This window comes from Ictidomys tridecemlineatus, unplaced genomic scaffold (assembly GCF_052094955.1).
Source record: "Ictidomys tridecemlineatus isolate mIctTri1 unplaced genomic scaffold, mIctTri1.hap1 Scaffold_233, whole genome shotgun sequence".
Taxonomy (NCBI): Eukaryota; Metazoa; Chordata; class Mammalia; order Rodentia; family Sciuridae; genus Ictidomys; species Ictidomys tridecemlineatus.
Window position 1 is genome coordinate 159,055 of NW_027522008.1, and position 26,043 is coordinate 185,097.

Here is a 26,043-nt window from a genome sequence, read left to right on the forward strand (position 1 = left end):
CATAGTTTAAAGCCCTATAGTTTAAAATGTAAAAAGTATTGGAGGATAAGAAATTTAGTTTAACTGGAATTAAGCCAATAAGTTTCTTTTCTTCTTTCCAAGTCCTATTGTGGCATTAAAGTTAGATGGAGGTATCACTATGCACAACTATTTTGTGATATAATAAGGGTGAAAAGAAGCCATCTATCTCTGTGGCTGAAGGGTATTAATGGTTTCTATGGGCTTCACTATGGAATGTAGATACACACATTCTAGCAAATGTGATGGCTCTGGACAGAAATAATAGGAGTCTTTGTGTTCCCAGAGCAGCTATGCAACAGGCTACATTCTTATTGAATATGTAATGATGCAAGCATAGTTTTAATTGGGCACAAGTATTTGCTAACATCCGTTATCTAATATCTGCCCCAGACTGGTAAATTATGTGATGTGTAAAGTTCTTAAAGCTACAGTCACTTCTCACATTTTGAGAAGCCTTTCTTTATTGCGTCCTTATATTCTTTTTATTCTCTCCATTAACAAAAATAAACCCAAGGATGAATAATGGAATTATATGAAAAGATTTTTATTTTTGCTCCAAAATTAGATGGAGTTAAAATTGGTATCCTAAACCAGGGAGATTCCCAGCATAGTTTTGCTCTTGGGAACACTTAATGGGATTTGCTGCAAAACTCTTTCAGATAAATAGTCTAGGATAAAATTTTTAATCTGAAACACATTTGCCAAACCAATTGAAACACAGCTATATGTGCCTTATTTTAGTCCTTGAGCATTTATGACCATTGTTCCTATAATATTTTCTGCAGAGTTATGAGTTAATATAAAACAATACAATATGAAAGATTCCCTGTTTTGGGATTTAATAAATGCTTCATTCTCTTCCATGAAATAGAATGTCACTTTGAAGATCTAAAAAGAGGTTAATAAAGTATCTTTTATATCTCTTTTAGGGCTTAACAGGAAGCCCAAATGAATTTTTTCTATTCCATTTTTAAACATTTTTCCATGAAGATGATAAGTGTCTCAACATTTTAATACTATAAGGCTATAAACTATAATGCAAATTATTAATAAACTGTAATCCAAGTTATTACAAGATAAGGGATATTAAACATTCCCTGGAGGGGAAATAAAATCTTATTTGCAAGATCACACATTCTGGTTTGGAATGTAGACTTCATAAATAGTGAAAACAAAGAAGAACAAGATCAGCAAGAAGTCTCTCTGTAGTTTTGTTCTGTGCAAACATTTTGGCCAGTCATTGTGAAACTGGTTAAGTAACTGAATTGACACAGTAACAAGTGAAGAAGATAGACACACCCATATAGGATGAGTCAGGGAAGTTTCAGGAGAAGAATTCACTAGAAAAGACAAAACAAATATAGTTCTTTTTCTTATTTGCCTGGCTGCACCTTTGCCTGTGCATATCCTGAATTGGAGGATTGAATAGCTACTTGATATAAATCTAGTCTTGTAACCTGGATGCCAGAAAATGAAATAGTTGCTCTGGATCCCAAGGATAAATATCAGAACATTTTCACAGAGAGAAAGGGAGAGAGAGAGAAAAAATGAACTTAGATATATGCTTAAACTTTTGAAGCACAAATTTCTGTTTTACATGTACTCATGTTACATGAAATTGTGAAATGAAATTTGCTCACCCTGATCATCATGTTATTCCATGGAATTAAATCGTAAAAACTCTGCAGCATTGATTTTCTAGATTTAAAAAATAATAAAACACTACTGATAAAAATGTAGATTCAAGAATAATTGAGCACTCATTACCATGTTAGTATACATTTATTTATTTTTAGGCTGTCTGTTAGTTCCTTTGAGTACAAACAATTGAGTCCCAGTTCAAATTTATAAATAGGAAAAGAGAACATAGCATAGTGTAGCACAAAGTGATTTATAAACTTATTCAAGGGTCATAAAATTTGTCAATGTCTTTTCCATAGTAAAGAGACTAGGTTCATGTGATTAACTTAAAATGAATAAATGAGATAAACCGTAGACATTTGCACCCTCTATAGCTTGTCTTTTCTCTCTTCAAAATAGGATGTGGACAATGCATCTCTGGCACGTCTTGACCTTGAACGTAAAGTGGAATCCTTGCAAGAAGAGATCGCGTTTTTGAAGAAACTACATGATGAGGTCAGTGGCATAGCTGTCAGTGAATGAATGAGGGGAAAGCTGCTCCCTGTCCACCTGACTGACCTTCTGTCTGTCCTTTCCCTCATGAAATCCAGGAGCTGCAGGCTCAGATTCAGGAACAGCATGTCCAGATTGATGTGGATGTCTCCAAGCCTGACCTCACGGCTGCCCTGCGTGATGTAGGTCAGCAGTATGAGAGTGTGGCGGCCAAGAACCTTCAGGAGGCAGAAGAATGGTACAAGTCCAAGGTATGCAGTGAGTCTGTGTGGTAGAACAAAAGAAAAGCAATTCTGAAAACACTACACCTGTCTGTGATTTCTAACTATTTTTTAGCTTGGCTCAAAAGCTGGCTTTAACTTAAATCTTTTGCTACAGCCTCCCCACCATGCACTGTGCCTCTTTTAGAATAGTAGACCCTGTTTTCACTAATCTTTTACAGTACTTCAGAGAAATCCCCAACACCACTATATTTAAATGAGTTCAATAGAATGAATACTGTTTGAAAACTAAAGTCAGCATTCTAATGCTCTTTCTGTAACTTCAAAACATAAACTAGACATAGTTCAGAAAACACTGGGTCAGAATTATGATTTCTTTCCCTAAGAGTGAAAAGACTCGAATGTGGACAATATCCATTTCTGATTTCTTCCCAACAGTTTGCTGACCTCTCTGAGGCTGCTAACCGGAATAATGATGCTCTGCGCCAGGCAAAGCAGGAGTCAAATGAGTACCGGAGACAGGTGCAGTCTCTCACCTGCGAAGTGGATGCACCAGGAGTCAAATGAGTACCGGAGACAGGTGCAGTCTCTCACCTGCGAAGTGGATGCACTTAAAGGAACTGTGAGTACCACCCCATAGTAAAAGGAGGAAATTATGAGCTTGGATCCATTTTGTTGACCAAGCTAATAGTGACACCTGAACAAAATTTCAAGTGAAAAAAATTTATATATTTGTCCAAAGAAAATGAGTGCTCCAGATAGACGCACAAAGCACTAGATGGAATTCTTGGAGGTATTAGCTTAATCTGTGGTTGCTTGCAGTAAGAGGAACTTGCTGCTCACATTCTCCATCCAAAATTAGAGTGGGCACCCTTTTCCACTAATGGACCATTGTATACCATCTATAATTGGTTCTGGGAATAGCTAGGTGTTTCCAGGAAGTAACATCAGAAGCCCTTCTCACCTCCTGCAAAATGAGTCCCTGGAACGCCAGATTCGTGAAATGGAAGAGAACTTCGCCGTGGAAGCTGCTAACTACCAAGACACTATTGGCCACCTGCAGGATGAGATTCAGAACATGAAAGAAGAAATGGCTCATCACCTTTGTGAATACCAAGACCTGCTCAATGTTAAGATGGCTCTTGACATTGAGATTGCCACCTACAGGAAGATGCTGGAAGGCGAGGAGAGCAGGTAGAGAACACAGACTCTTATGTGCGAATTAGTAGCTGGAGTTCCAAGGCACTCTGCCCCTCTTTTTATCTTTTGAACATTTCTTCAAGGTAACTCCTTTCCACTCCTTATAGATGAGGAACTTCAGGTTCAGAGGAAGCAACCTGCCACAGACAGAGCTAATAATAGCAGAACTGGAATTAGAACCCATAGTTTGTCAAAATCCACACTATTTCCCCTCTGTAATGTCTCTAGTTTATGTCTCTGTGAGGAAATGCTTGAAATAAAATTTAAATGTACTAATGGGACCAACCACAGGTAAATAGTTATGAGACACATCTCTAATGTGAATTGCAAGAGTAATTTTTATTGGATGAAAATGAGGAGTATATAAATTTATTCCTTGCTATTAGAGGATAACAATTTTACTGTTTTTCCTTTGTCTTTTTTATAGGATTTCTCTGCCTCTTCCCAACTTTTTCTCCCTGAACCTGAGGGGTAAGCATTTTATTTCCTTTTTTGAAAACTTTCAACAGGTTATGACCTTGAATAAAAGCTGTACATACTCAGTGCAGCAGTATATTCCCAGCAAGAATAAAAGAAGAAATCCATATCTTATCTGTTTATGGTAAAGCCCTCATTTTTTCTGATACCTGAAAAATGCCAAAATGTCAGAAAACATGCATAATTTTCAAATCCAAGTACTCTCTTGAATGTTACACTTCAAGTTAAATGTAAACTTAATTTTGCTCCTTCCTAATGGAGTACACTGTAACGTTTCATTCATGAGGGCAAGGAGGTATTAGATAACTTGTTTTTCAAACAGATAATATATCGTAGAATTATTTGGGAATAGCACTTTTTTTCAAACAATTGCAAAATAATCAATTCTTTGAGTAAAATGGGTTACATTTTTTAAAAGTTTTATTTTTTGTATTATTTATTTAGAAACTAATCTGGATTCACTCCCTCTGGTTGACACCCACTCAAAAAGGACACTTCTGATTAAGTCGGTTGAAACTAGAGATGGACAGGTTGGTATCTTTAAAATTGAAAAATGGAAAAAAATAATTAAAACAAACAATAACAAATTAAAAGAAAATAAATAAAATGGAGTAATTTCAGAAGGGTATCAATCCCCTTTCAAGTCAATAAACCTATATATCAGAAATAGCTAGCTAATTTGAGAAGTTGCCTTTTCTTCCTTTCATGCCTGCTACAAGAATAAACTGCTTGTTTCAGCAATACACATGGCCTAGTAATTATTTGGCTCCAGGATGAGATTGTATAGTAATTCTCTTCCTTCATTCCAGAATTAGCAAACTGTTGTGGTACTTAATTTGAAATGAAAGTAAGACTTCCTTAAGTTACTTCCTATACTACTTCACCACATTACCTCAATATCAGGATTGTTTTTATCTTGGACATATGGCCCTGTCTTAATGACTGTTGCCTAAATACTTCTAAACCTCTTCATTTATTATAAGAATGTGCCTACAGATCAATTGGTTTCTTGTTACCGCTCTGTACTAGGAAATACATGGTTGCACTTTAGTGTAATCATGAAATCTTCCCTTACACATAAATTTAAAATGTACTTGCTATTCATTTTAATATGCCTTTATTGCTTTTAAGTTTTACTGCATAGAGTTTTTATGGCATCCTTCAAAAACAAAGGTTTTTGAAAAGTTTTCTTTTGGTATGCCATAAATTCCATGGATAGTTACTTTGCCTATAGATGACAGGCATTTTGTACATGTATCAGTCCCTCTATGCTGCAATTCTTACCATGTAGAATCAGTGCGACCTTCCAAATGGCACAATAAATTATATATGTTTAATAAGATTTTTCTTTGCTGTGATTTATGGAATAATTTAAACTTTTGCATGTAGTATTATATTTGATTTGAGTTTTATTTATTTTTAACAGGTTATCAACGAAACTTCTCAGCATCATGATGACCTTGAATAAAAGCTGTACATACTCAGTGCAGCAGTATATTACCAGCAAGAATAAAAAAATCCATATCTTAAAGAAACAGCTTTCAAGTGCCTTTCTGCAGTTTTTTAGGAGTGCAAGATAGATTTGGAATAGGAACGAGCTTTAGATCTTAACAACCGACACTCCTAAAAGATTTAGAAAAAAAGTTTACAACATAATCTAGTTTACAAAGAAGTCTTGTGCTAGAATAATTTTTAAAAAGTATTTTTGAATACCATTAAAACTTCTTTTTTTCCAGCAAGTATCTGAGCAACTTGTTTCTGCTTCAATAAATCTTTAGAAAAACTTTTCTACGGTGTTATTTACTGTATAACATTAGAACAATTATCTCTTTGATCCTATTTGTTAATTTGCCACTAAAATAATATTTAGGTACTAAGTTAGTAAATTCTATTTCTTTATGCTCACTTCTTTTCAGTTGTTACTATTATCTTTTAAATTTAGGCTGGCAGTGTTCAGTGGTAAGATACAGGTTCAATCCTGTACACCAAAGAAAAAATTTACAATTAGATACAATATAGATGGCCCGCCACTCAGGATGGTTCAATGAAGAATTTTTTTACTTCCTAATGAACAAAAATCCCTGTGCATTCAGTAGAAATTGTACTTCTGGTCTTTTTCTAGGCTAGTGATATATGGTATAGTACTCTTATATGCAGTGAGCCACAGCTCCCAGTCTACCACACAAAACAAGAGACACTGCACTATACTGTGTTGCTGAGCTTGTTTGTAGGTTAAGTTTATTAAATGCATTTTCAACTTACAATGTTTTCAATTTCTGATGAGATTATTAGAATAATACCCAGATGTAAGTAGTTGGGAACCTGTGTAATAAAATGACGTGTGCAAAATTGATAGACCTCTTTATAACATGAGTTCAGCTGGATCCATGTTCACGTGTAATTTCAAGTCCAGAGACTTCATAAAGTTAAAAAATGCAAACTTCTTTTTCTGTATGTGCAGCACAAGATTAGTACAAATTCCACTATGGGATTTGAATCATTAAGCAATGACCAAAGTTGCAGGAAATGCAACTTCCACTTGCAGGATGTAGAGAAATGGGGCAAGTTCACCAAGTTTCAAGTTATGAAAAGTGGCGTGCTTTGGTGTATGCGGTTGTGTGAGCATAAATAACATGTAAACTTGTATTTACATCTATAGATTTAAACTTTTAAAATAGAATTCTTCCCTCAGGCCTGCCCTTTCAACCAGCTGATCTGTCATTAAAGTTGGCACCTGCAGAGTTAATAGAATAGATATTTTAATGACCTTTGTGTTTGGAAAATGGTATCAGACACAAAATAAAAATCCCTGCCTTTTCAACTGGGGAGATGAGATTATTACATGTACATCACATGGCCAGACAGTGCTAACTGTAAGTGTAATGAGGTTTTAAAACCTGGAGCAGTAAGAATAAGTAGTGTAGTCATAAAAAGCTTCCTATAGACCTGCCATGGGGCAGACCTTAGGAAAGTTCATAAAATTTAGAGAAATAGAAGAAGGAAGGTATTGCCCAGAGGCAAGAGAGTTGTTATAATGGTTGACAGTGTGTATTTTGGAGTGAAACTCCTTTGGGTACATTCCTGGACTTCTCTAAACCACCATTTCCTGTATCTTTATTATTATTATCCCACATCCTTCAGAAATAATACAGTAGACATATGTTGTAATTTTTTTCTGTGCTTGCTGTATCCCTCTCTGAAGTTGCTGAGGGGAATAGTAATAGTTCACGGGAAGTCTTGCTTATAGGCAGCTATGTTAGCTGTGATTTTTATCATTTTGTGACAACAGGCACAGCAGAAGTAAAGAAATGATTGGCCACTGAAGTGACTCCTAGCTAGGGTGACTTTGAACCCTGACTTGCCTGGAGTAGTCATAGTTCACACCTGTGTGTCAGCACAATTATTAGAACTGCCCCTTTCAGACTCACAAATGTACCATTTCAGACAATAGGTTACCCCTGTCATCCTATCCTTAGAATAATCTAGTAAGAAGGCTATTCTGGGGCTGGGGATGTGGCTCAAGCGGTAGCGAGCTCACCTGGCATGCTTGCGGCCCGGGTTCGATCCTCTGCACCACATACAAACAATGATGTTGTGTCTGCCGAGAACTAAAAAATAAATATTAAAAATTCTCTCTCTCTCTCTCTCTCTCTCACTCTGTCTTTAGGAAAAAAAAAAAAAAAAGAAGGCTATTCTGTTCATATTGGGATTTCTTGAGTGTGGTTGACCCCTATTCCAACAACTGCCATGGTATGATCTGCTTCACCAGTGTAAACTAGCAGATATCTAAGCCCTTAACCCATTAAGTCCCAAGTTCTGAATTCTGCAAATATTTTAATGCAGTTGACACAGGTGCATTAAAATAAGTTGGAAGTCATAACCAAGAGCCTATATATATGATTAATTATATAATTAATATAATTATTATATTAATATCAGATTTAATAATTAAATTCTCATTTTATATTATATAATTATATATCAGATACTATATGTGAATTTTTATAAGTGTTCTACATCTAAGATAATGGGACAAAATGGATCAAGAAACCTTTTCTATTTGATTTTTGGTTTTGTTCTCAGTCTTTTAGCCATGCTCACCATGTTCCCCCCTCAGCATCCTGACCCTATTTCCTTTCTCACTTTGTTCGGTTTATATGAATGTCATCCCAGGAAGCCTCAGATTCATGTTGGTTTTCTTCACACAAATGACCCTTTAGTATTTAAAAGGAATTAAGAAGTCAGTCACAATTTGTTTTGTTTTGTTTTAAGGGAAGAGAGAATTCATGACAAGGAGTTTGGCCCATACCCTTCAAGACTACTGGGGTCCCATCCTTCAAAATCCCTTATCGCTCTTTCAAAAATCACATCCCAGAAGTGGAAAACATGAGCTGGCCTCTCTTATCTGTGACCGTCAGAAATTAGACCTTAATGAAAAGGCCTCACAGGAGCCCATGTCATAGGAATTAAAATCTCATTAAGTCTTCTTTTATTTTTGTCTTTAATTATGCTGTTAGCATTTTCCTTATCTTCCACTTTGAAAAACTCATAAAAGAAACCATGTTCTCACCACCTAGGGTGAAGCAGAGATTAGTGCTGGGTTCTTTTATATATAACATTATTCCAAGATTAAAGGAGATAACAGAAAAATGTAGAGGGTGGAGAGAAGGAAATTAAGACATAAAGGATACTTCTGTAGAAAGTTACCCAGGGTACTGTTAAATCCAACTCAGTTTTCTCACAACCATGACAAATGGAAGAGAATGCTGGTGTATGAAACAAATGTCTTATTTTACCCTGAAATATACAATAGTAATTTCCCTTTCCACAACCAGACTTTTAACAAAGCCACTCAGAAAACAAAATCTCTTTTCTAAGACTGTGAGATTAAGGGAGTAAAGAGGAGAGGAAGAAGGGGAGGGACACCATCTTCTATTACAGCTGGTCTGAATGCTTGTGTTCTCCCAAAATGCATATGGTGGAACCAAAGTCCCAATGGATGGTATTCAGAGGTGGGGCCTTTGAGGTACGAGATCAAGAGGGCAGAGCTCTCATCAGTGAAATTGGTGCCTTATCAAAGAGGCCTGGCAAAGCTTATCTGGTCCTTCCACTAGCAGGACACGGCATGAAAGCACCATGTATAGACTAGGACTCGGGCCCTCACTAGAGGTGGAATTTGTTGGTGGCATGGTCATAGACTTTGCAGCCTCCTGAATCATAAGAATTTAGGTTTCTGTTATTCCTAATACACCAAATATAGGCATTTTGTTACAGCAGCTCAGACAGACTAAGCCTTCATGGGCTTCTTAAAGTAAGCAAGAAAAGCAAACAGTATGTCCAAGAGAATGCTGTCTCTCCAACCTGCCCGACCTCGACTAAATGAAGGGTCTGAATTGTTCTGCTCATGCTTCCATAACAAAATAGAGCACATAGGGTGGTTTAAACAACAGGAGTTTAGTTTCTTATTGTTCTAGAGATCAGGAAGTCTGAGATCCAGGGGCTTGCAGAGAGATATAGAAAACCTGACAGTCTTTCTTGAAAAAATAAATAAACAAACAACAGATGGTATAACACTTGAATTCTGCCAAACATTTAATTTGCAAAATTCAAATCATAAACACTTTCAGATCATAAAAATGAGGGAACATCTTCTAATTCATTATATGAAGATAGTTGACTTAGTCATTGGTGATACTACAAGAAAATACCTGAGAATGGATAATTTACCAAGAACATACATTTATTTCTTACTGTTCTTGGAGACTGAGAGTCCAAGATCAAGGATGCAACAGGTTTGGTGTCTGGTGAGGGCCTGGTCTCTGCTTCCAAGGTGCTTCATTTTCATAGCATCCTCTGGAGGAGATGAATGCAGTGTCCTCAAATGATGGAAAGGATAGAAGGGGTGGAAAGGGATGAATTTCCGGCAAGCCCTTTCATAAGGGCATTTAATCTCTTTCATGAGAATAGAGCTCTCATGACTCAGTCACCTCCTAACTGTCACACCATCCCTCCCAATACTTCATATTTCATCGTGAACGTTGGAAGGGACACAATTACAAAACTAGACAAAGACACCAAAGCTGATAAACACTGGACGTCAACTTTATTCATGGAGACAGATACACATATCCTCAAGACATATCAGCCAACCAAATTGTGTTGACCCAGGTTCTTTGAAAAAACAAAAGTTGGGACCATATGCAGAAGTGATCTATTTAGAAGGATAAATTGGAAGGAACATCAGTAGATAGGCAAGCCTTCAGGCTGTGACGCAGGCCTGACACCAAGAAAGGATACAGGGAAAGAGGGAGCAACTGCAGTAGCCTCAGACTGCAGTGCAGAAAATGTCTCAACCAAGTCAATGAGGAATCCTCAAGTCAGTCTCACATCAGGGGAATCTCAAGGCCCAGAAGGAATGGGTCACTACCATTTTCACCATGTACAGTCCAGAGGAAATGTATCTTGACCCAAATGTTGTAGCAAATCCAGAGAAGCAGCAGGGGGTGCTGTCAGTTAATTATGCCCCCTGAAGCACAGGATGTTACTGATGTATTTTCCTTGCCGCTACTCAAAGCTAGCAATATGTTTTTAAAATGTCTGTATGTATTATAAATACATCAAAATCATAGATAAATTTGGCATAGCTCAGAAATGCAACATTTTTAAATATTCAAAGCGATGAACAGAATTTAACATTTTAATAGATTGAAGAGAAGACCCTATGATCAACTTGATAGATACATTAAAAAATCTACAAAATTCAACATCTAGTTAAATATAAAAATGCAAAGACCTTTTTAAACTTGATGACAGGTAACTATAAGAAACCAAGTGTATACACAGAAACAACTGGAACAAAGAAACTTGCTATCCCCACTCCTACTAAATGTTATACTACAGGAAAAAGTAAAGAATTAAAAGACTAGAAAATAAAGAGGGGAGATTAACAGGCCATAAATTGTAAATGACAAGATTGATTATTTCGAAAACTCAAAACTATTTACAGACAAGTTATGTATGAAGAAAAAGCAAAGGGCCAAGAGAAGATGAGACACTCCTTGATAAGACAAGAAGTAGAACATCGAGGTAGGAAAATGTCCTGATACACAGTGGTATCTTGTAGCAAAATATAGTGATGTAGATTGATATAGAATAGACACAAAGAGAATTTAATGGAGTATGCCAAAATCAGCACATGCATGAAAATTTTATTTATGATAAGGATTGTTCTAATAAGTATTAATTGAAAAATAATTTTACTATGGGTTTTTAACAAGGAAATGGGATCATTATATACTAGTTTTATTCCACTGGCTTTCTGTACTATGGGCCCAATGTTCTCTTTCTGGCCACTTTCATCTTAAACTTGAAGCAAGTCCCTCCTTGGAGAAAAGAAATAATGACTAGGTAGTTTTAATGTCCCTTTCTCACTCTCTAAAGATTATTAAATACACAAATTTTGTATCTAATTGTTCACTATGAATATATATATATATATATATATATATATATATATATATATATATATATAGTCTAAAGTTCATTTTAGGAAGCTAGCCTTATGTTTGACAATTTTTAAAGTCTTTCTTTTCCTGTTCATTGACTCTTTAACCTGTGCACAACACAATTCCAATTAAATACAGGTACTATAAGCTGCAGTTATGTCATGGAACACATGCAGGGTTGGGAGTATAGTCAGATAATTGAACATTCTCCCCACTACCTCCAAATAAATTCTCTCTCCCTCCGTGATTCATTGATCATAAGTTGGTTTACTATGAGAGAAAAGAAACGGATAGGTTGAAGCTTTCCCCATGTGGTAGATAGGATGAACTGCCTATGAAACAATACAATCTGCCCAAGGCAAATTTTATTTCAAAATGTTTCTCCCTGTGGGATCTGACAGAAGCAGGCAGTTTTTGTTCCAATTGCCAGGAGCATTAGCAAATCATTCTGCCTGTTGTGTGTTGTCACCTATCAAGCCTATGAGTTACTGTTTGAGTTTGGTTTTCTTTTTTCTTCTTCTTCAAACCGACAGAGCAAAGTGGAAGCAGAATATGTCATCCATGCAGTTCCAGTCTGTTCTATTCAAGAATTCGACATGCTCAGGCCTATGTTTGGCTTTCAGAACCACATGCCTCCTCCCCAGCCCTCTTTTTGTCCAATAGCTCAGTGCATTTATTTCTAGGTCTTTGACTAGCCAGACATTGTTGCTCTCAGCCCTGATATTTCTATGTAGTTTCTTTTGGGCTACTTCTCCTTTCATGCCAAGTTTATTCATGTATCCTATCACTGGGACATCTCCCCAACCATCTCCACCATCTTTTAAGATCATTTGTGAATGTGGCAGCAATGGTTGGCAGCAACCATTTCTAAATTTTCAACTTAGACCCACAAATTGAGCCAACCTACCTGTAAACCAAGCTCAAGTTATTTCTCTTTCAGTTGGTTGGCACCTCTGCCCAGATGACCACAGATGTGAACTGGGGAGGGAGACTTATGTGTGGAATATGTTGCTCCCATAGCCCAAAGGGATCTAGCCAGTGGTGTGCTGTTCTCTGAAGAAAAGAAATGCAGCTACATTATTCTTTTTCACTCTAGAGAGAATATTCAGGTATACCCCTGACTACTGAGTCTCTAATACTTTATTGAAGGGGCAGGTCCCTGACTCTTCCCAGGACCTTTATCTGACCCTCTGGAGCATGTTTGTTACCAGGGGACACTAAACTTTACTTCCCGGTCCTGCTCAATCAGCATAGTGGCATTGATGGAGTGGATCAATGGGATGCTCAGTGGGATGTCTAGATATCTTTGGATTACATCACAACTGACAATGGAGAGTGAAAAGAAGCTGAAGCAAAATTGTAAACTAATGTTTCGGTCTATTTTATGGGAATACAGATTGCTCTGAGACAAATAGAGTAAAATAAAAATACAAACAACATTTGCTAAATTAATGGAGCACATCCTTTACCTGAGGAATTTTTAGTCTGCTCTAACAACACTGCCATGTCCGGCACAGCAGCTGAAATTGGGGCTATTACTTGGCTGAATGTGCAGTAATCTCCATTCATGTTGCTGGATCTAGCCAGCTTCTGCAAGGCTCAGAGACTAATGGATTAAATAGATACGATAGAACCCCCCACCCCATCCCCACATTCTTTTGGGTTTTTTAATGATGGCGTTTATTTTTGCTATTTCCCTGGGATGTGATATTGTGATTTATTACCCTAGATGAAGGGTGAAGGGAGAAAGATTCATAGACTTCTGTTTGGTCTTTCCTACTATGGTAACTCTTACCTCATAGGCCAATGTCTGTCTCAATGTGGAGACACCTAAACTTTCAAGTATGTTGCTTCAACAATACACTCAGGGACTAGAAAAAGTACCAGTGGGCCCATTGTGAACTAGACATTTTCTAGACTGCTTCCTGACCCCTATAATCCTCCAATTTAACACAAGAGTTTGGTGCTCCTTTGGATCTCTGATACTATTGTCAGTTGTGACCATGTGTCTGAAAGTCCTCAAAAGGTCTAGGCATTCTCTCATTCCCCAGTGTGCAGTTACTCCAATAAATGGCTGCAGGACCCTGTCCCTTTGAAGGACTTGGGACATGTTACAGAAGTTACTATTGCAGCATTTGCAGGGTTCTTTCTCTTAAGCTACCCCATATCTCTTCAGTCAATGTGTCTAGATCTGAAAGTTGACTTAAGAAAACTAAGCAAGGGATCAAAACTTTTTTACTGGGTGACTGCCACCTGCCTCCGGCTCCTCCATTCTTTCTTTCCTCTGGTTGTTGAAGTTAAGAAGGCCCGTTGTTGATTAATTCTGTATTTTGCCCTGAAAGAAGCCAGGTTCTATGACTCATCTCCACAATGTCCTGAGAGTCAAGCCCCCTAGAAGGCCCTTTCATCCTTGCCAGTCTTTACCGTCATGGTGGCTCCCTGGCATCTGATAGCTAAGGGATGCCACATGGCCCCATCTTCACACTTATAACCAAGCCCAGCTCTGTGTCTGCCTTGCCTACTGTCAGCCTTGGCCTATGGAACTCATCTTACCATCTGCTTTCTCTGACCACTCCTGGTCCCAACTGTGTCTGTTCAGATCTTCTAAGAAGTAGAAGCCAAGACAGCATTAGATGGTTAAGATGCTTATTAGATGCAATATTTAGGGCAGATAAAAGGGCCTAGGGTGGGGCCGGGGATGTGGCTCATGTGGTAGCGCATTCGCCTGGCATGCGTGTGGCCCGGGTTCGATCTCAGCACCACATACAAAGATGTTGTGTCCACCGAAAACTAAAAAATAAATATTAAAATTCTCTCTCTCTCTCAAAAAAAAATAAATAAAAAAAAAAACGGGCCTAGGGAAACTATAGCTAGGGAGAGCCTTTAGAACCCAGTGCAAGTTTGCCATCTGTGAAGGGTAGGGGGAAGAATGGATTAGAGGCTCTTCTTATAGTGGTTCTCTAAGAAAATCATTGACCAGAACAATGCAGTCGGGGAGGTGGTTTGAGCTAAAGTTGTTCATTAGAGGAATCGTTCCTGAGGCAAATGGACCCACCATGATCCATCACTGGTGCAAACAGCCCAGAGGTAACAGTGGTTCTGAGCAGATGCAGAGGGACATACTGAGGTGACAGTCAGTTGGCTGTGTTCTACAGTGCCCTCTCTAGAAAGAACATCCACAGTTACCTGCTTGTCACTAGAAACAATGGTTCTTATTAAAGAAGAATATTTACTTAAATGAAGCATGATCTGTTAATATTCCTCCAATCTGCCATTGAGGGGAAAAATACGACGTTGTTAGATAGGACATTGTTCCTTTTTCATCCTCTCATTTTTCAGACTGTGCTTTGGCTCTGTCTGCATTTCAGAACAGAAATCCTGTATATCCATTCATCTTCTCAGGGCCTTCTCTAATTATCAAAGGCCTCCTCGCTAAAGCTCTGAAATTATCATTTTCTTTTAATGTCACTTCCTCAAAGTAACTTCCCTTGATCTTTTTCATTTTTTCCCCGTTCATCTACCTTATTTTTCTCCTAAACACTTTTTTTCCCTCCAACACATGCATTACTCTCCATCATTATATACTTACTTGTTTGCTTAATTGATGACTTTCTGGGACCCCTTTTAGAATGGAAGTCACATGAGCTCAGGAGCCTTCTTGGTCTGTTCATTGATGTATCTTCACATTCATCAAATACTGCCTGGTATACAGTATGTACATTATAGATGATGGCTGAATAAATAAATCAAATCTAGGAAGGCCAACTTCTCTCTACAGGTCTAAAACCAGCCCTTGGGTGGGAAATGTGGAGAGAGAGAAAAGATGTTTTCCTAGTTATACGATGGATACCTCACAGTCATCCTATAAACCAAGCATTAAAATCCCCATTTTACCACCACTACCACCAAAACAAAACAAAACAAAAAAACCAAAACCCTATTTTACAACTGAGAAAGCTGAGGTTGATAGAAGTTAAGGAATATTGAAAAGGTGGCCCAGCTAGTAAATTGTAAAGCTGTAAATGCAGTTCCAAAATATGTGCTCTCAACCAATATAAAATACTAAACTAAACTAAAAAAAAATCTAGCTTAAAAATACATTAGGTTCTCAGAAACACTAAAACTACTAAATTTTCAAACTTCTTGAACATAATGACTCTTAGCATCAATCTACAAAATTACCAAATTATAAAACAGGCATTGTGAATAATCCTAAAGCACTTCTGAATTTTTCAACCCAAAACCGATTGCATCCTCTTTTTGCAAAGTGAAGTAAAACTGTTTGCTAATCAAGCCTCCACAGGTTTTAAATGTTCCACATAGAATATTAGAAATCGAGAGAACCATTAAGTCATTACCTAGTGCCAAATTGAGTGCTACAGTGTACTTTTCTGGTATTTTAACCTGTCTAGCATCTAATGATTCAGAAAGTGTTTCTTTTATTTAATCCCTCTCATAATTTTTATCCCTCACTAGAAGCTACTAATAACCTCCCTTGTCAGGAAAGCAAGTTTCTTCAGATACCTGTAAGTAAGTCTCTTAAAATACCTGTCAAATGATTTCATGTGATTAATCTAAAGCAAAGTTTCTTTTTTCTTTTTTTTCAAGGAGCAGAATCATTCTATTGTGATGAAGATGGATAGGAAAAAAACTGCAACTGCTGTGGTGTCCAAAGAAACACCGCCATCTACTGGTGGGTCTAGAAGTCACAGGGCTTTTCCAAAGGCCATATTTAGCTTCAGGGAATTGGAAGGATTAAAACCCAATGGATATTCATCAGTGTTCCTAAAAACCTAATCTAAGTAAAATAATAATAATAATTGTGATTAGTACACAATAATATTATTATTAATAATCATAATATTATTAATATACTTTATTATATTAATATAATATGGTTGATATAATAAGTTGATATTATACTATTAATGATTATATATTATTAATAATAATCACAATTATAATTATTTATATAACATTTAAGACTATCTACTGACTTCTGCATTATTTATTACAGTCCTTTAATTCACTAGGTAGATGGAAGATTTTTGATTAAATCCTGTACCTGAAATGTATAGTCAGAGAAGTTCAGTCCAGGAAAGAGTGAAATGAGCAAAATTCTGTTGTTTCTATGACCTCAGAACACACTGGCTTAGTCAGATTTTTGCCGCTGTGACCAAAAGACCTGAAAAGAATAATTTTAGAGGAGGGTAAGTTTATTTGGGGCCCACGGTTTTAGAGGTCTCAGGCCACAGGTGGCCAACTCCATTGCTCTGAATCCAAGGTAAGGCAAAACATCATGGTTGGAAGGTGTGGCAGAAGAAAGCACCTGACAACATGGCACCAGGAAGCAGAGAGAGACTTCTTTCACCAAGGACAAATATGTACTCGACAGGCACATCCCAAATAACCCACCTACTTCAGTCTTACCCTACATGCCCTAGTTACCCCCCAATTAATCCGTACCAGAGGATTAATGCACTGATTAGGTTAAATCTCTCATAACCCAATAATTTCACCTCTAAACCTTCTTATATTGTCTCATGCCCGAGTTTTGGGGGACACCTCATATCTAAACCATAACACATACTTTGTCAAAAACAATTCTTCAAAAATCAGTAATAACATTGGGAAATTATACAGCTTTGTCAGAAGATGAACCTGTGTCCAAATTCAGGAACCTCCATTTATTGGCTTTGTCATTACAACACTACTTAATCTCTCTGAGGCTCAGTCCTCTCAACTGAAAAAGAGGATTAAAGATAGTTATCCTGACCGACTCTAGCAATAAGAAGACACAATTAACATGAAATGCTTGTTCACACTGAATACTCAGTAATGGGGTTATTACGTTTAATGAGTAGAAATATTCTGGGACCATTTGCTTCTTGCCCACCCAACTGGGATTTGGAGAGTGCTTGTTCAACTTCAATTTGCACTCGAATCACCAGGTAATCTGGTTACAGTTACCTTCCCTCACCCTTTCCTCCCCTCTACCTGATCTCCTCCTGTTTCCTCAATAGTGTACCTGTTACATCTTTTTTTTTTCTTTCCTAGATTCCACATATGAGGAAAAACATACGATTCTTACCTTTTTGAGTTTGGCTTATTTTGTTTAATCTGATCTCCAGTGAGGGATTTTTTTTTAATGAGGTTAAATGAAAAAGCAGGTGGGAAGTAGGTTTCCTACTTGATATGTCTTTTGTGTCTTGGGATATCTGAAGGTAACTAACTTAGGAATCTAACAACAACAACAAAAAAAAAAACTATTAGAAATTGGAAGACAATAAATATATAAAAAGATGGATATAGCAAATTAAATGAAAAAAAGAGAGAGAATACACTTGTTAAGGCTCTCATAAGAAGCAACATAATATTCTGAAAATAAACAGAATTTAGTCAATTTGATTATTTTAGTACTGGTCTTAGCTTTATCTTATACTACAAAATAGCTTCAACTTTAAAATATTTAGCAAATTCTCTTTGGTAATTATTATTTGTTGTGGTTGTTAAAATCATAACAATGAAAGTCAATCACTTAACCTTCTTGAGTATATGGAGCCTTAAAATGCTTATTAACTAAATGATTTTGGGAATTTGATGGTGTCGATTTCTTCCTTTTATTTTTAGCAGTTAGGACAATTGAAAATAAGCACCTAACTAGATCTTTGCCTTTACTTTTCTTTCAGTTGCTTTCAGTGGCCATATGCAACCTACCACAAAACTTTTTATGTTTATCCAGTGATTTTATTTACATCATACTTTATAATTTGTGCTCACAAATACTCTAATATTACACAATTATAGCTATTGTTTTTGACATATTTCTAGGTCTTCATATTCCACATACAGCTTAATATTTTTTATGACTAGTTAGGTAGCATTAATTAGTCAATTTATATCAGGTATTTGAAATTTTGTTTCAATTTTTAAAAAGTGTCATAATTTTTTATCTCCAAATATTTAAGATTATACAAGTATAAGTTATGAAAATAGTAAAATTGTATCTCTAAATCACTCTAAACACATATATTCTTTCAAATATTAAACTGTCTAATAATTTTTCCTTATTAACTTAAATTTATATTTATTTAAACAAAATTAGAATTTTCACAAATGCAAGAATACTTAAAAAGATTAACCATATAAAACAATTGAAGTTGTCTGTGAATTGAAATAAACTAAGTTCTCTTCCTAACAACAGGAGCCAGGATAACATATCAAAAACAATTCTGTAAATGCAGCATGAAAAAAAAGATACATGTTCACTTTTTCTACCAGGATCCAGGAAAAATATTTATAGCAATCCAATTAAATAGCATAAAAATAATGTATTTCTCAATCATCATCATTATTATTATCATTACTTTGGACATTAGTATTATTACTATTAACATAATCATTTGTTTTTCAGTCATTCTTTGTGTTTGTCATGAGTTAGTTTAGTTGTTATCTTCCTTTGCCAATATTCTGGCAAAACAAGTATTACATGTCCCCTATCAAGATGGAAGATGGTAACCCAGCATGGTGGTGCACACCTATAATCCAGAGGCTCTGGAGGCTGAGGAAAGAGGATTGCAAGTTCAAAGCCAGCCTCTGCAAAAGCAAGGCACTTAGCAACTCAGTGAGACCCTTTCTCTAAATAAAAATACAAAATAGGGCTGGGATGTGGCTCAGTAGTTGAGTGTCCCTGAGTTCAATCCCCAGTAATCCCCACAAAATGTAAATTAGTACTGATTTATGGCCAAACTAGAAGTACAGTTGACAGTTTTGTGAAAATTGAGAAATTTTAGAAGAATATACTTTTAAAAAGCATGATATAAAACTCTTTTATAAAGAAACTAATCACTCTCTGATATAAATGTGTATCTTTATGGAAAATGCTCTTAATATTCATTAATGCATCATTAGATCAGAATATACATATTACATGTCTATATTATTTCTGGATTGATAATATCTCAAGAAAAATACAATTGAACATGTGATTTTATATTAAAAACATATAATTATAACATAAAATTTAGCTTCAGAATAAATATACCAATGAACATTGCTGTTCTAACTAAATTGAACCATGACAATAGAAAAGTGAACAAGTAGACTCTCAATCTCTATGAACTTCACACAAATTAGGAGCCCCTGTTAAAGGAGAAACTTATTGTACCTATTATTTAATGTGCAGTTTGCAGAATCTAGAGTGGAATAACATACTCTACACTTCGATTCAAATTACTTTGGCCAGTGACATTCTCAAAGGGGATCACAATAACTGAATGATAATAACAACAATAATTTCCTGGGTATACTGCTACAAGGGCTTTTCCTGTCTCCAGCTAATAAATCTTCCAAATGCACAAGAAAGAGGTTGGGAAGGGATGAACATTTGTTAATGGTGAGGAAAAGAAAATGCTATTTTAATCAATGGGATATGGTGGAACACTTTGCTCCAAAAACAGTACAAAGGGAGCCTGAGTAGCAATGTTCAAACTAACATCATCATAGAAGAGGTGCTTTTATTATTTAATAAATATCCACATTTTGAGATGAACGGCTTGTGGGTATAGTACATTGAGAAAAAGTGCCATGATTATGGAAAAGTCATTTGGCTAAAAGCTAAGTGATTACTGATTAATGAACTAAATTAAATAAGCTTAAAACATTAATTAAAGGTAAATGTTTAATGGTTTTAAAGATTAAGCAAATGAGTACTATATGCTAATGCAAAGGTAAACAAAAGCAAAATAATTCTACTTAGATGTGACTATAAAATATTAATAGAAGGCATACAAATTAGGTCATAGAAATGTTATAATGTTTTAATGGCAACATCAATATCTTAAGAACCACATACTAATAAAAGAAAAATCTGGAATTGAGACATGCTTTATGTTTAAACAAAAATATGCTTTACTTCCCAAATATATACATATATTCAAGGAAAAGACTTAGATCTGTATATATATGTGTGTGTGTATGTATATCTGTATATATATGTGTGTGTATGTATATTTGGCATATATTTTACTTGAATTGTTGGAAAAATAAATAAATGCATTGTTCAAAAATAATTTTTGAGAAATTATACAGTTTTATTTGCAATTTATTTGCAATAAAAAATAAATTAGCAAATTACCATATAATTTTGAGTTTGTTTGTTTTGTTGTTGTTGTTGTTGCTATTATTTTTTGCTGTAACACATTCTGAAAATAAAATATCTAAATTAAATCTTACACTGGCTATAATCTGGGATAACCTGGGTTAAAAAGTTAAATTTTCTTAAATCTTACAACTAAATAATCTCAGAAGGATGCTCAAAATATTCATATACAGATCATAAAATGAATCTTAGAAAACTCATATTCCCCTGGAAAAGAGTTATCAAGTTCTAAGGTAATTCATCCTTTTATTTACTTATATATCAGAAAAAAAAATCCAACATTTTTTAAAAAGTCAAACTATACCCCCCCCCGCAAAAAAAAAAAAAAAAAAAAAAAACTAGACCAGGTGTTTTTTTTTCTTTAATCCCACAAATCACAAACAAAACAATGACAATGTTCAAAGTGTAAACTTCCCATATAATTTGGAATCAGGGTCTGTCTGAAATAAATAAAAAAAATCTATGGCCAAAGTTATCAAAAATGTATGTGTTATCTTCTTTCTATGATGTCCTGGCATGAATTTATGTTTACTTAAACATAATGAATGTAGTTCCTTGAATGAAATTTAGAGTTTTGGCAACTGAATCTAATATTTTTAGATAAAGTTTTAAAGAACTGTATGCTAATAAAATCAATTCCAACAAAAATTTTAGCTAGGAGAACTGTGAGTTAGTGTTTTCATTAATGATTTAGAAAATTACAAAGCTGCTGCTTCACTAATGGAGCAGAGCTCTCAATTTGGCTCAACTAAGCAACCACTGACAAATGCCTGGGAGGCCTCTCTGGTACTTGATCTTGCAGGATCAGCAGGAATAGTTACAAGGACAGTGTTGTTCTTTTTACAAAATGTAAATTGCTGATAATTTGGACTTTTAAGTTAAAGTACTCAGACATTTATTAGATAACGATACACAAATATGTCGTGACAAACGAACTTACATGATCCTTCTCCTGCACATCTCTTGATCTTTATATCTAACTCCATTATGACATTACCCTTAAACTTAATTGGTATATTTTTTCTTCTGTTAGACTTAGTTGCTTAAGGGCAAGGACAAACATTTGTGACTATAGTGTCTAAGTGGATCAGAGTTTCTGCAGTCAGACAATCTTAACGTACATCCTGTCTCCACACTTATTATGTATCTTTTGGACAATTTTTTGGCCTCTAATGCCTTGGTTTCTTAATATATAAAATGAATGGGGATAGTCATAATATTAACCCTATAGTGCTGCAAAAGGATTAAGTCCTAGGACACGTACAGAACTGAGAATAGTGCTTGATATATGGTAAGTGCTTAAGAACTATTAGCTATAATCATCTTTCCAGATCTAGTATAAACATTTTGTAATGTCTACTGCCTAGTTAATAGATAAATGCATTTAACTATATCAATAATTCTGAGTTCTTTAACATAGTCAACAAATTGATAAATGACTAGTCTTAAAAATTAGTATGTGCTTTTGCCATGACATGAAATTGAAAGTTTGATTATAATATAATCATTATTTTGCCTTGAAGAAAAATTGTTGTCAGTTAAACAATGGTATAAATTATAATATCAAGTTAAAGAGTTAATTCAAAGATGCAACATTTTATTTGCCATTATAAATGAAAAATCATTACCAATTAAACTGTAATAATATTTTCTGTTACTTAGAATTTTTATTTTTTGTTTATTGAAATAATTTTCTTAAACTTATTTGTTCTTGGATTTTTATTGTACATCACAATATAAAGAGCAATGGACAAGTTCATGCAGTCCCAAGCAATGTAATTGCATCACAATTGCTGCCTGTCTAAGAGTGATTGAAAACATCATTTATTGGATGGTACATTTTGATTTTAGAGATGATAAAAAGCATATGTTAGAATTAATTATATCACATATATATTTCTATGTTACATATGATAGGGAGACCCTTAGAATATAAAGATCACTGATTCTCACACTTTCTCAGAAGTTGGGGTAGTCTGTGATGGGTGATGGTTTTAGCTTTGCTGAGATACATATTGCACATACTTTCTGTCATGTGCACAGGACATGGTTCTGCAGTCAGTGAATGAATGTGGTGGGTTAAGCACTCAATTCACATAGCTATGAGTGCACCCATGCAGAAACTCACACTTTCCTTGTCACTGTATTCCTAAATATAAGAACAGGCAAAGATTTCCTGTAGCCCTCTTAAATAACAAAAGTCTATTGTGGGGTACTCATACACAAACAAGCAAAACTACTCACCCAGTGAGGTAAGGAAGCAGGGCTGGGGTACGTGTAGAGGGCAGCTGGAGCAGCGACGGCGAAGGCGACTGTGGCAGCGGCAGCATAGTTCATGTGGCAAGGTAAGGAGGAAGGCTGAGGTCCGCGTGAGGGGCAGCCTGGGCAGCGGAGGCAGCCTGCTTGAAGCGGAATGGTAAGGTAGCAAGGCTGGGGTCCGCGTGGAGGGCAGCCAGAGGCAGGGGGGCCCCCGAGGCGCCAGGCGGCGGCAGTTTCGTTCCCGCCCTGAGGTAAGGGGCGGGGGAGGAGCCTGGAGTCTGCTTGGTGGTCAGCCAGGACTGCGGCAGAAGAATCTTCCTTCCCACAGCGAGGTAAGTTCTCGGTCCTGCCGCCGCCGCCGCCGCCTCGTTCTCGGTCTGGCCGCCGACTCGCTGTGGCGGCTGCTTCCTTCTTGCCACGAGGTAAGGAAGAGGGAGGGTTGGGTCGGCGTGGGGGTCAGCGTGGGGGTGGCAGCCAGGGGGGCGGGGGGCGACTTCAGCGGCCTCGAGTTCCTGCCGCCGCTGCCTCGGTCCTGTCGCCGCTGCTTCCGTCCTGCCGCCGCTGCCTCGGTCTTGCCGCCGCTGCCTCGGTCTCTGTCCTGCCGCCGCCTCGCTGTGGCGGCTGCTTCCTTCTTGCTGCGAGGTAAGGAAGAGGGAGGGTGGGGGTCGGCGTGGGGGTCAGCGTGGGGGTGGCAGCCAGGGGGGCGGGGGGCGACTTCAGCGGCCTCGCCTTGCTGCCGCCGCCTCGTTCCTGCCACCGCCGCCTCGCTGTGGCGGCTGCTTCCTTGCCGCGAGGTAAGGAAGAGGGAGGGTCGGGGTCGTCGTGGGGGTCGGCGTGGGGGTGGCAGCCAGGGGGGCGGGGGGCGACTTCAGCTGCCTCACGTTCCTGCCGCCACTGCCTCGGTCCTGCCGCCGCCGCCGCCTCGGTCTGGGTCTTGCCGCCGCCTCGCTGTGGCGGCTACTTCCTTCTTGCTGCGAGGTAAGGAAGAGGGAGGGTGGGGTCGGCGTGGGGGGTCAGCGTCGGCGTGAGGGTCACCGTGGGTGTGGCAGCCAGGGGGGCGGGGGGCGACTTCAGTGGCCTCGCGTTCCTGCCGCCGCTGCCTCGGTCCTGCCGCCGCCTCGCTGTGGCAGCTGCTTCCTTGCCGCGAGGTAAGGAAGAGGGAGGGTCGGGGTCAGCGTAGGGGTCGGCGTGGGGCTGGCAGCCAGGGGGGCGGGGGGCGACTTCAGCGGCCTCGCGTTCCTGCCGCGGCTGCCTCGGTCCTGCCGCCGCCGCCTCGCTGTGGCGGCTGCTTCCTTGCCGCGAGGTAAGGAAGAGGGAGGGTCGGGGTCGGCGTGGGGGTCGGCGTGGGGGTCGGCGTGGGGGTCGGCGTGGGGGTGGCAGCCAGGGGGGCGGGGGGCGACTTCAGCGGCCTCGCGTTCCTGCCGCCGCTGCCTCGGTCCTGCCGCCGCCGCCTCGTTCTGGGTCCTGCCGCCGCCTCGCTGTGGCAGCTGCTTCCTTGCCGCGAGGTAAGGAAGAGGGAGGGTCGGGGTCGGCTTGGGGGTCAGCGTGGGGCTGGCAGCCAGGGGGGCGGGGGGCGACTTCAGCGGCCTCGCGTTCCTGCCGCCGCCTCGTTCTGGGTCCTGCCGCCGCCTTGCTGTGGCGGCTGCTTCCTTGCCGCGAGGTAAGGAAGAGGGAGGGTCGGGGTCGGTATGGGGGTCAGCGTGGGGGTCGGCATGGGGGTCAGCGTGGGGGTCAGCGTGGGGGTGGCAGCCAGGGGAGCGGGGGGCGACATCAGCGGCCTCGCGTTCCTGCCGCCGCCTCCTCGGTCCTGTCGCCCCCGCCTCGGTCCTGCCGCCGCCGCCTCGGTCCTGTCGCCCCCGCCTCGGTCCTGCCGCCGCTGCCTCGGTCCTGTCGCCGCCGCCTCGGTCGCGGTCCTGCCGCCGCCTCGCTGTGGCAGCTGCTTCTTTCTTGCCGCGGGGTAAGGAAGAGGGAGGGTGGGGGTTGGCGTGGGGGTCAGCGTGGGGGTAGCAGCCAGGGGGGCGAGGGGCGACTTCAGCGGCCTCGCCTTGCCGCCGCCGCCGCCTCCTTCTCGGTCCTGCCGCCGCCGCCGCCGCCTCGGTCGGCTTTGGGGGCAGCTAGTGTTGTGGTAGCGGCGGCGGCAGCTTCATTCCAGCCGGGAAGTAGGGCAGTAGGGATGGTGTCCGCGTGGGCTTCAGCCGAGGCGGTGGCAGAGGCAGCTTCATTCCCACTGCAGGTAAGGCGGTGGGGCTGGGGTCCACGTGGGGGGCAGTAGGGGCCGCGGCAGCTTCCCTCAGGCGGCAAGGTAGGACGGCGGGGCTGGGGTCCTGGGGCGTGGGCAGTTAGGGGGGCGACAGCTAGGTTCACGCCAGGCGTCCACGCCGGTGTCCCCGAGCTGCGGGGCCTTTTGGCTGCTCCTATTACTTGGCGGCTGGGGCGGGGAGCTGTCCGTGGGCGGCCTTTCCCACAAAGGGCAGCGGAGCTGCGTGGACACTGGCAGCAGCAGCTGCGGCTCGCCTAGGAGGGCGCTGACATTTGTTGCAGTTCTTGGGGCTTTGTTATTTTTCCTTGGGCTTTTGCCCTTCTTTTCATTAATTTTGGATAAAATGTTCCCCGTGATGTAAATATTGAGCAAGGAACCTTGGTGACGTGGGGAGCTTTGAGAAAGTGCAGTTGGATTCTGCTTTTCCCATGGTGGCGGCTGGATGAATCTTCACTGCTGGCTGTGGAAAAGGCTAGGGAAGATTGTTAGTTGAGTTTTAAATTTCCCAGTGTTGTGTTTAAAGGTTTTACATACATAGAAGAGGAATGTTCACCTTAAATAAGCATATGAGTGGTTAACAGGGAATGTTTTCCTCTGGGAAAGGGAATTTGGTAGTTCTGACCCATGTCAGTCTGTGAATATCTAGACGTGTAATGACTTTTTAACATTTTTCATAACAGTCTGTTATTTACAGTTATGTTGTTAATACTCCTTGCCTTAAGTTCCCTGGCAAATCTTTTTCATGCCTTCTGAGAAAGTAGACAATTCATAGATTATCCAAGGAATGGGAAAAAAAATGTGAGTGGG

At 39.1% G+C, this 26,043-nt stretch overlaps 3 protein-coding genes across 7 annotated transcripts in view; 2 read left to right on the top strand and 1 right to left on the bottom strand.

The window, feature by feature from the left end:
- The window catches only part of LOC144373101 (vimentin-like), a 19,512-nt gene extending 13,686 nt beyond the window's left edge, over positions 1-5,826 (top strand). The window contains 8 exon segments of the mRNA XM_078036207.1: positions 2,062-2,157; positions 2,235-2,405; positions 2,814-2,897; positions 2,956-2,996; positions 3,348-3,569; positions 4,003-4,046; positions 4,497-4,582; positions 5,479-5,826. Coding sequence (XP_077892333.1) covers positions 2,062-2,157; positions 2,235-2,405; positions 2,814-2,897; positions 2,956-2,996; positions 3,348-3,569; positions 4,003-4,046; positions 4,497-4,582; positions 5,479-5,520 — 786 coding nt within the window. The 3' untranslated portion in view covers positions 5,521-5,826.
- LOC144373102 (uncharacterized) lies at positions 1,785-25,862 on the bottom strand. Its single transcript, XM_078036208.1, has 9 exons — positions 25,859-25,862; positions 25,348-25,613; positions 22,962-25,090; positions 16,623-16,742; positions 15,147-15,349; positions 12,465-12,610; positions 7,591-7,660; positions 3,340-3,727; positions 1,785-2,418 (listed from the first exon to the last, which is right to left on the bottom strand). The coding sequence occupies exons 1-3, from the start codon at positions 25,860-25,862 to the stop codon at positions 24,047-24,049; spliced, it is 1,314 nt and encodes a 437-aa protein (XP_077892334.1). The 3' UTR covers positions 1,785-2,418; positions 3,340-3,727; positions 7,591-7,660; positions 12,465-12,610; positions 15,147-15,349; positions 16,623-16,742; positions 22,962-24,046.
- The window catches only part of LOC144373104 (transport and Golgi organization protein 1 homolog), a 91,088-nt gene continuing 88,305 nt past the window's right edge, over positions 23,261-26,043 (top strand). For 4 of the 5 annotated variants that reach the window (XM_078036209.1, XM_078036210.1, XM_078036212.1 and 1 more), the window contains exon 1: positions 23,261-23,398. The gene's annotated coding sequence lies outside the window, so the exon portion shown is untranslated. The remainder of the gene's footprint in view (positions 23,399-26,043) is intronic. The other variant, XM_078036213.1, reaches the window with a different exon arrangement.

Bases quoted from the DNA above. Each gene is read 5' to 3' on its own strand.
- LOC144373102 (XM_078036208.1), bottom strand. The intron at 25,091-25,347 runs GCCTGGCGTGAA...CCACAACACTAG, and splicing joins TCGGGGACACCGGCGTGGAC to CTGCCCCCAAAGCCGACCGA.